This window comes from Haplochromis burtoni, unplaced genomic scaffold (assembly GCF_018398535.1).
Source record: "Haplochromis burtoni strain Fernald_Lab_line unplaced genomic scaffold, NCSU_Asbu1 Contig_3, whole genome shotgun sequence".
In the NCBI taxonomy this organism is placed as follows: Eukaryota; Metazoa; Chordata; class Actinopteri; order Cichliformes; family Cichlidae; genus Haplochromis; species Haplochromis burtoni.
In genome coordinates, this window is record NW_024582364.1 from 3,191,007 (window position 1) to 3,201,559 (window position 10,553).

A 10,553-nucleotide genomic window follows, 5' to 3' on the forward strand; every position below is an offset into this window, starting at 1 on the left:
CCTCAACGCAATTACCAAAAACAGAAAATTAATGATCATTTGGTAGGTGAATTCTGGGCAACAGGAAGGACAGGATGCACTGTTTAAGTGACAAAAACACAATAACACAAGTTTCCATGTGGGCTGGTAAATTGGCATGACATTAAAAGTTCACACCTAAACACTGAGCTTTGATATGAGACATCTCGAAAGCAGGTGAATGTGTGACGAGTGCTGGCACAGAGACCCGAGTGTTGTTTAAATATTACACACCAGCATGGAAAGATTGTGCAGTTGATTGTTTTCATCATAAAACGGTTGTTTAAAAAAAAAGATGAAGTAAATAATTACACACACACACACACACACACACACACACACACACACACACACACACACACACAAACAGATAGCCCTTGCTGTGATTACGGCGCTTCCTGAATGGGACAAATAAAACTACCTGTAGGCACCGCACCTTAAATGCAAAGGAAATATACGCCCCCTGGTTGTCTCAGGTAAAATAGTCCCAGTGTGTGTTCCTTAACATTTCACAGGTGAGACTTTTAAACTGGCTTTGAATGAGGTGTGGGTTGGAATGTTCGGAATATTATATTAAATGGTCATTATGATTTTTTTTAATTAAAGACACTGGAACGCAATGTGAAGGTATTTGTGATATTCTCAATATTTTAAACTCACATGCCCCGCCCCCTTGGGTTGGGTCTGAGGTAAGCCGCCTATAAAGTGCCGCTAACACGGACCCAAGGTGAGAAGGGCTTCAGCGCTCTGGCAGGTATGATTAAGAAGACACACTCCTTTGGATACAGCCCAAGACTCTCCGCATCTTGACTCACACGAAGCTTCGGACTTTACGCAAAGAGCTCTCCGAGGTTTATTGCTGGACAGATTCTACCGAGCAGCACACTAACAATGAAGCTGGAGGTGCTGTGTGGGAGTCACTATGACATGAAGCATTTCGAGATGTCCAGTGATGCTGAGGGTCATGGGCGATCTCCTTTCCCTCCTGAAGAGGAGCTGGGGTCGGATGGGGACTGCGTGGCCCACAGTCCTCCACCTGTCACCCCGTGCGGCGGCAGCGGCAAGTCCAAGCCATACACACGTAGACCCAAGCCCCCGTTTTCATACATCGCTCTAATCGCTATGGCCATCCGGGACTCACCCAGTGGACGTCTGACTTTGGCGGAGATAAACGACTATCTGATGAAAAAGTTCCCGTTCTTCAGAGGCACTTACACCGGCTGGAGGAACTCGGTTCGTCATAATCTGTCTCTTAATGATTGTTTTCTCAAAGTGCTCCGGGACCCTTCCAGACCCTGGGGAAAGGACAATTACTGGATGCTCAATCCTCACAGCGAATACACATTTGCTGACGGGGTATTCCGGCGCAGAAGAAAGCGCATTAACAAAAAATTCAGCAGGGAACAAGAGGAGCCCGAGCACACAGAGGAGCCGCAGCTCATTCACCAGTCTGCCCCGAGCACCAAGACTGATTCCTGTCCCAAGTTTACCAGTTCATTCGCTATTGACAGCATCCTCAGCAAGCCGTTCAAGAGAGACTTAAATAACGAACGTTTGCCTCCCTTTCCTGCCTTCCCCTGGCCCTACTACACTGAACTAATGACCTATCATTCAAACACACCTGCCTCATATCTATATGTTAAGTCACCCTGTCATGTGGACTCCAGTGCCCAGCATGTATCAACCCCCTATGGTGGTGGGTTTCTTTCATAGACAATTTGCAATATCACAAAGAAATGTGGACTTGCTGTTCGGTGACTCAAAATCATCACCTTGAGTTAGTCGCTAGTTTAATCTGACATAACTGTGGCGGGATGGTGGTTCCCTTTTATTTTTGTAGTAGTTTATCCTTAAAGCGTTTTCAAACTTGAAATTTCACACTCTGTTAGAAATGTTACCGAGCAGAGCATTAACTTTATTTCTTTAACAAACCTGTTAAAAATATGCACTTTGACTGTTTTTATGTCTTTTTATTTTGAGAAATGTGAAATTAATAATAAAAAAAAGTTGTGCTGATATCTGTTTCCTGTTGTTGTGTATATATCTATAACTGGAATTATAGATACTTCATAAAAGCATAGTTAACTGCCAGTGCAATTATAGAACGCACTATTCATGAGGGCGTATTCGTCTGACGCCTCCTCGAAACTATTTTCTAAATCTTGCATTGCCCAATATTTGTATAATAATAATAATAATAATAATAATAATAATAATAAACTTGGTATTGTTCTTTTTTCCCTCTTTCTTTCTGCTTCATGCTGCCAAAAGAAATATCATATAGTAGTATTTACTTTTTCATGTTCATGAAGCTCGCTGCTGCCGGATAGGGGCATCCAATATTTATGTTTTCTGTCTGGCGCTGCAAATAGCTGTCGCCTCAGTCACCACACATACTCAGGAAAGGGTTTATACAAATGCGAGCTCAACTCAAATTCAGAGCAGAAAGAAGGGTATTCCAGTTTGTGCTATACATCTGACACTAGAAAGTAAATTTCCTCTAAAGCAGCTGTGCATCCTGGACGCACGAGTTTCGTGTTGGTAACAGCCTGCGCAGATTGTTCTTTTAACTTCACTGATGGTGACATTATTTCACGTCTTAAGCCACTCGAATTGCTCTAAACGTTTCACAGGAGAAAGGAACTTTGCATAGCGACATGTTCATATTTTATCATCTGAATCCTTCCAAAGACTTTTGTTAGAGTGGCTACTTTCATTTCTCCAGGGATGTAATCCAGGCTCCGAGAGGTAAACTGACACTTGGGCGCTGTGTGTGGTATGTTGGCACGCTCTGATGGAAAAAACATGCTCTGGCCTCTCATGTCAGAGCCCTTAACCCTGAACAGATCCCAACCAAATCAGGAGTCGGTGCTTCTCCCGCACAACTTTACAGTCTAAAGCTGCAATTGGGCACCTTCAGTGTTTGCTGTAAAGGGAGGTAAAAGGAAATAATTAGATCTTAATCGAACTCTGAGACTTCATTCATCATGATGTCGTGACAAATACCGGTTTGTCAAATGTGGACAGAAGTGTTTTGGAAAGTGAGTCGTGGGAGGAGATTTGTCTTACTCCAATGTGCAGTGTCCGGCTTCTAGGCTGGATACTTGCCAGATGGGGAGGGAGTAGTTCCTGGCGATTTCTTGGAGGGATTTGGGGGAATAGAGGGGCAGAGAGAGATTTAAGTACTGATAGGTGGTCGAGTTGTGTTTGGCCGGGTGGATATGCGCAAGCAAAGTCTAGGAGCTTTATTTCCCCTCTCTGATGGGATTATTGCCAGCGATGGGCAGAGAGAGGAAGGAGGCTCAGCGCCTGCGTTTCTTGATTTTCACGGTTATAATCTTACCGAGCATCGCAACGGGACACTGACCTCCGTGAATTCTGCGTTAGGAAGCCTTTAACGGTGCTTAAAATACAGGAAAAGAGAGTTGCATGTTGTATGAAACCAGAAAGAGGCACGGCTATGACGACTGAGAATTCCCAGCAACATCTGGATCTACCCAGTCCTCTGCGCGCAAGTCCAGCGGCCGGTGCTCTAAGGGCATCTGTGCTGAGCCCACAGCCAGTGATGGAGAGCGCGCATAATGAATCAGCTAAAGGGAAAAAGGGAAACTCCGGCTTGAGGCGCCCCGAAAAGCCTCCCTACTCATACATTGCCTTAATTGTGATGGCTATTCAAAGCTCGCCAACTAAAAGGCTTACTTTAAGCGAAATATATCAGTTTCTCCAGGCCAGATTCCCTTTCTTCAGGGGATCATACCAGGGATGGAAAAATTCTGTCAGACATAACCTGTCTCTGAACGAGTGCTTTATAAAACTACCCAAGGGTCTAGGCAGACCTGGCAAAGGGCACTACTGGACCATCGACCCTGGCAGTGAGTTTATGTTTGAGGAGGGCTCGTTTCGTCGCAGACCCCGGGGGTTCCGGAGGAAATGCCAAGCTTTAAAACCAATGTACAGGATGATGAATGGGATCGGGTTTGGTGCATCCATGCTGTCCCAGAACTTTGATTTCCAATCACCCGCAGGCTCATTAGCATGTCATAACAGCTACAACTTAGATTTAATGGGTAATACAGTTCCAGGTGGCTTCGATGGACTCGGAGGAGGACATCACCTCCCGCACATGTCATCAAGCTCCGGGTCGTCATATATGGCCGCATGTCAGGTGGCCTCTAACTCAGACTATTGCCCCGACAGCAGCAGCAGCCCCCTGCAGTCCTCCCCAGCGATGATAGGCACTTTGGACTGTCAGTCTCCATATGCAAATGCAGCTTCACATTGGAGTACACCTGGTGTGTCATCGTACATCAAACAGCAGTCGGTGAGATCAAGCAGTCCAAACTCCTCAGCCGTACATGCGGGAATGACGTCTTACGCGCTGGACCAGGGCTATTTGCACCATAATGCACGAGATTCTGACATTTCAGGTATGCATTTTATTACCTACACTGTTTTATATTCTCTGCTTACCACAGTGAGTCACTTGAGGCCGTGAATAACTGATCATTTATCTATCACAGATAAAGTCAACGCTCTTTTTAAAAAACAAAAAACAAAACAAAACAAAAAACCAGATTTTCATGTTTCACACACATAAAAAAATACATAGAAAAATCAAGATTTTACAATGTATTTTTATGCGAACAGGTTTATTTAAAAATCTATACGTAAAACATATCAATTTGTAATATATTTAAAATCAAAATTGAAAAGCAGCAAGATGAACAGAAAAGTAGTTTTTAAGGCTATAAAATATTTTTTGATATTTCTTTTTTTTTTTATTTTTTTATCACGCATCAAAATATTGGTGTTCAATCGTGGCTTGTGTTTCATTTAACTGATTTATTGCTATCATTGTTATTTCACATTTTATTATCATGCCATAGCGTCTGCATAGAAGCCTTTTCAGAGGTCCCCGTGTTACACAAATGTAGGTCTAAATACACAATAACAGCAGCTCATTAAAACTGTTAATTATGAAAACAAACCTTTTTTTTTTTAAATTTCAAGCACATTCATAAACTTCACTAAAAATGTCAAACCTGCTTTTATTGCATTATCGATTAGTCTGTAAACACGTTTTTTTTTTTGTTAAAATACGCTAAAAGGCACATTTGTATACAATGAAAAACATTCATTAATATATATATATTTTTACAAGTAGTTCTTTTTAGAAATATAAAATTAGGAAAATCAGCAGACTTGATTTGTTTATCAGAATCTGTCTCAAAATGCGTTTAATACCTTATTGTTTGCAATGTGAAAAATCTGTTTTATTACGATTTGTGACTTTAGGATGTTAGAGTGAGGAATCCACTAGAATTTGCATCATCAACTGCCTAACAGTGTAAACATGAACTGCTCTTATATCCTTTGGATAAAGGCAGCTATGGAAAATATGACAACTTCAAAAGAAAAAAGATGAAAAGAAAGACAGAAATAAATAAATATTGTTCAAAAGTAGCGCCAACCAATTTTAGGTCTAAAATTGTCTAAAAGGAAATGCTCTAAAGTTGTGGCCCTTTTTCTTTTTTCTTTCTTTCCTTTTTTGGTTGCGTGCTTCTATAAATCTACAGCTTGACCAAAGAAATGACTACTTGACCTCTTGTATCCTGTTTGTTTACAGTGGGATTGTCTCGATATTCCAGCCACTCAGCTCCCGTGTGTGACAGGAAGGAATTCGTTTTAAACCTTCATCCCAACACCAGTGGATCTTATTATCATCAGCTCCATCATCATCATCATCATCATCATCAAAGCGTCTATCAGGACGTAAAGCCATGTGTAATGTGACAAGAAGAGGCAAAGTGGTTCCTAAAATAAAACTCCCAAATCCACTTCATTTAAGTTAAGCCCTTGGCGGAGTGATTCTAACATAACATTTCCTTATACGGCAGCTTATGAAGCACATCTTTCTTTCCAATGAACTTTGACCTTTCAATTTCTTTAGTAATCATTTTGTTGTGGGGACTTGTTTTAGCACTTCACGTTTTCCTTATGCGACTGACGTCACACACATGGATAAGCAATATCTATATTGTACCAAAAACGTCAATATATCTGAACCTTTCACTTAATTTTGTTTTGTGTTTTTTCTGATGGTTAAACTGTTGCTTCCCGCCTGTAATAATCCCTAATCATTAAAGAGATTTATTTTTGAAAGGACCATTTCGAAGTGATGTCTTAAATACTAAATGACTATAAGAAAGGGTAGACAACGTATTTTCTAGAAACAGTATAGATCTTTTTTAAATGTTGGATTTAAAAAGTAAGTTTTGTTTCTCAGGAGCTCAGCAGAACAGTAGTCTTTAAAGTTTTGCAGAGGCACAAATTTGAAACCACGAGAAAGCAAAAGTAAAAGACACACTCAGGGAACACCAGCTGTGTTATGGGTGCTTTCTTCTCAGTTTCATAAATATGAACGAAGTATAGATTATTTTATTTAATGTTATATCGACTTTTGCACATTTTATTTATTGTGAAAAGTTGGGCTTAATAAAAAGTAGTTCATCTTCAAGGTTGTTCATATTTTGAGGATAATTTATGTATACGTTGTGACTTCTTTGCATTAAACTGCTGCCACAACAGCATCACTGATGTAAAATATAATACTGACATAATTAGTAGCCAGAAAGAAGAGGGAGAGGAGGCCACGTACAGTGAGCAACAGTGAAGTGACAAAATGTTACATTTTTCTTCAGTGCTTTTTGGTTTGACTTGCACTGCCATCTCGTGGTAAGTGAAAGTTTTTGGAATTCTAAAATAAAATTTCTGCGTTTGGTATTTGCAGAGGATTCAAAAGGTCCCACAGAACAGCCAGATGGACATTCAGTCACTTTAGCAGACGGTATATGAAACGGTATTTATCGATCAAAAACATAAACATGAAAACATGAAAAGAAATCCAACAATTCTTCTGGTATAAACTGAACCTTCAGACCAAAAGAACCTCCAGACATAAAAACGTGACAAGGTGAATAAACTATATTTCACGTAGACTAATGACAGTGTACGCACCCTGATTTTTTTTAGACAGCCATACTCTCGCTTAATTACCCACACGTGGGTCTCGTTCTGTCATTATTATCGATTTATATCACATTATTGCGAACATAATCCACATTGTTAGTATGAAAGTACATGTTCATATGTATATATATTTGGAAAGTTTCTACATAATTTTAAATTTCCTGAAAGCAAAGGCTTCTTCTTACTTATACCTTATTAACGGCTCTGCTGTCCATGGTGCTGAATATGTGTTTTTTATTTTGATACGTTTTTTATTATAAACGCAAAACTAATGGGGCACTTTCTGTATTTTTAAGATTGTAGTACTCACTCGGTATATAAGAATACACACACTGTGTTGTATGTGATATAGAGATCGGTAATTCAAAGTTGGTGGGTTTACAAGTCCAGCCCCGATAAAGGCAAAGGTTAACTGTATTAAATTGCATCTCAAATATTGAGGTGTTGGTAGGTGTGATTTTATGTGATACTGCTGACAGCATAAGAGTCATCAAGCGTATTCCTTTATCCAAGCATTCTCCTAATGAATCACTTCAAGGTTAAATTTCATTGGGAAGTCACAGATTAAAATTCTGGCATTATTATTCTTATTTTTTTTTAAATACAAATTAACATAACGTAACATGCAGTCAGAAAAAACAAACATTTCAAACAAAAAACGAAATAGGAGGTTGTTCTATTTCTGGAGGAACAGTCAAATGCTCCTCACTAGTCCAGCAAATGACAAATTAACTACATGGTTATTTTGAATTCTGGGACTCCAGTTTCGATCAGTGCTCTGATGTGGTTTAGTTTGTTTCAGTCATGACTGACATCTTTATACTTTACTCTTTATAGTGACTGCTAACTGACCAAGAGAATGAAAGGCATGTGTCGGAGCAACTAAAGACAATAAAACAAGGTCTAAGCAGAAAATTCATCAAACGCATGAAAATAATTTCATTCAACATGTCACTGAAGGGAATGAGACCAAAGACCGCAAGAGACAGTGGTCCAAGCTACGAGCCGCTGTATTTATATGGGTCAGAGAAGTGGTTTGCGCCTTGAAACAGTCAGTGTCAGTGACAAGCGCAGTTATTGAAATGAGATATTTTAATTGCATATAAACAAATTACCATAATACAGTACTTACAATAAGACAAACTTTTTTTTTATCATTAACAACTATAACTATTTACAAAATATGAATGACTGTTATTGTTAGTTTTGCCGTTGTTGTTATTATTGTAAGCAAAGAAAGTAAAAGCAGAAAACGGAATATCACTGTAAAGAAGTCTAGATTCAGAAAAAAAAGTGAAATACAGTAGTACTATCTATCTATCTATCTATCTATCTATCTATCTATCTATCTATCTATCTATCTATCTATCTATCTATCTATCTATCTATCTATCTAGATCTAGATCTAGATAGACAGATAGATGTATATATATAAAAGTATAATGTCATTAGAATTGTACAGCTTTTTCCAATAAACAATAGGGTATCATCCTGTAAATAAATAAATAAATTAAATTAAAGATGTTTAAATAAACAGTATGTTTACAGTATGGTCCTTGTAAAGTTACAGGAAATCACCGATGCTGCCAGTAATTTACTGTAAAATTTTACAGTTTTCTTTTGTTTCGTTTGTCACTTTATTAGGCAAATGACTTGTGAAATTACTGATCGTAATGCTTTGGCTACAGTACGAGCTTTTTGTTTTGTTTTTGTTTTATTTTTCTATTTGTTTGAATATTTAAAGGAATTTGTGGCACTACACTTGTCATTGTTAAAATTAAGGTAAAGATAAAATACACGTTTTTATGAAGGAATTGTTTTACTAACCTAAAAGGTCATGCTTATACACCGCAACCCAAACGGTTCTTTAGTATGCTATTTATGCATACTAAGTTAAATACACATAATCCATATGCAACCTATTTACTCTTTCAAATAGGCCAAAAAAAATTGTCTGTTTGCCATTTAATGAATCTCTTTAGTCCTGCTTGACACGCTGACCTGGAACATTAGAGAGCCACAGAGAAAATGCTCTTCTCTGGTATGCTGAAACACCTGTGGAAATTATTTTAGTTTATTCGCACATTTAGTGCATGACAACAACAAGCAGGCTTTTATGATCAGTTTTGCTTCATAGTATTTAAGGTTGTGCCTTTCACATAACTGAAGGTGCCTGTTTGTATTTTCTGATTTGCTCAGTCAGTCAGCAACTGTAGTACAGAATTAAATCGGGAGATGGCAGCAGCCGCTAAAAAATGTTCTGAAACCCATGTCAGTGCTGCTCAGGGGGGTCATGTGGATCACTGAATATAATTAATATCCTGAATATATATACCGTTATCATGTACACAAAAAAATAAACAGACTAGTTCGTTGGCCGCTATGGGTGATTTTTAGGAAGTTTCTTTCTTCATATTTATTATAGTTCCTCTGAAAAGTTAGGTTTAACGTTAAAGGGTTGATGGCCACAACAGCAACAGCTGACAAGAGTTGAAATAATTCTTACATACTGGTCATATTTCATCCCTTCACAGTGTGATCCAGAGGCCATAGCCAAGACCTGAAAACATGACAAGGTAAGAACATACTGGAACTGTTGGCATTTATTATGTATAACCGTTACAAAGATTTAACACCATCCTCACTGCTATATCATAAAACAATCTAATAACTCCTACATAGTATTACCAATATTAATTCACACATTAATTAACATAAAAATTGCTTTCAAAGAGTGGTAAAAAAAACTTGTCTGTGGAAATTTCTCATGCATTTCCCACACTCAGTGAAATGGCAGCTCATGCGCCCTAAAAGTATAACCTGGTCACCGCCCAACTTCTCCTTTAATCATTGTTTTATTCTCAGGTAATGGTCAGTTAGTTTCATCTCAGTTAGCTCTGACCCCTGTATGACCTCTTTGCCTTCTGTGCACCATGACCACTCTTGTAGCCCCTTCACACAGGAAGTTGTATGCGCTGCACTGACCGCTAGACTGGATGAATGGCCAGAAATTTGTGTTGCGCTTGCTTCTGTGCTCTATCCGTACTTTTTTCGGTCACGCTCGCTCCCTGCCATTCTGCAGTTTTATTGGTTGGGAGAACGTACGTCATACTGCGAGAGCGCTCACCGGATGGCGCACTTCTCATCGCACTGGCAAATCGTTCGTGCGCGGTGTGAGCCTTAAACGATATGTTTTAGAGCGCATCGACGACATTGTTGAATTGTATGGTTATGTCTCTTGGCACTGCTTTACTGTTTCACTGGTTTGTGATTCTCCTGATCCTCGAAACACCAGCAAGTCCCTGTCAATGCGGGAAATGTGGTGTGATCACAAACAGCTCTTATTTCAGTGTCGCCACTGTCTCATTAGTAAATTATTGCGTTTGTAGAAATCAGCTGAACTTCATGAACTCAGCTAAGACTGACATGACAACAGGCTGCAACTGCAACTGTACCCTTTCTGAACGCTAGAGGGAGCCACGTTCATAGTGATTGGGATAAACCCT

The 10,553-nt window shown here is 39.1% G+C and overlaps 2 protein-coding genes across 2 annotated transcripts; both read left to right on the plus strand.

Moving 5' to 3' along the window:
- The first annotated feature begins 726 nt into the window (after positions 1-726).
- Positions 727-2,034, plus strand: foxq1a (forkhead box Q1a). Its single transcript, XM_005912668.3, has one exon. The coding sequence runs from the start codon at positions 910-912 to the stop codon at positions 1,729-1,731; it is 822 nt and encodes a 273-aa protein (XP_005912730.1). The 5' UTR covers positions 727-909; the 3' UTR covers positions 1,732-2,034.
- A 151-nt stretch (positions 2,035-2,185) lies between these two features.
- On the plus strand, positions 2,186-7,558 carry foxf2a (forkhead box F2a). Its single transcript, XM_005912666.3, has 2 exons — positions 2,186-4,445; positions 5,645-7,558. Exons 1-2 carry the CDS (start codon positions 3,455-3,457, stop codon positions 5,809-5,811), a joined length of 1,158 nt encoding a protein of 385 aa, XP_005912728.1. The 5' UTR covers positions 2,186-3,454; the 3' UTR covers positions 5,812-7,558.
- The last annotated feature ends 2,995 nt before the right edge of the window (positions 7,559-10,553 follow it).

Coding starts and splice junctions, on each gene's coding strand:
- foxq1a (XM_005912668.3), top strand. CDS start 910: ATGAAGCTGGAGGTGCTGTGTGGGAGTCACTATGACATGAAGCATTTC.
- foxf2a (XM_005912666.3), top strand. CDS start 3,455: ATGAAACCAGAAAGAGGCACGGCTATGACGACTGAGAATTCCCAGCAA. Junction 4,446..5,644: donor ACGAGATTCTGACATTTCAG/GTATGCATTTTA, acceptor GTTTGTTTACAG/TGGGATTGTCTCGATATTCC.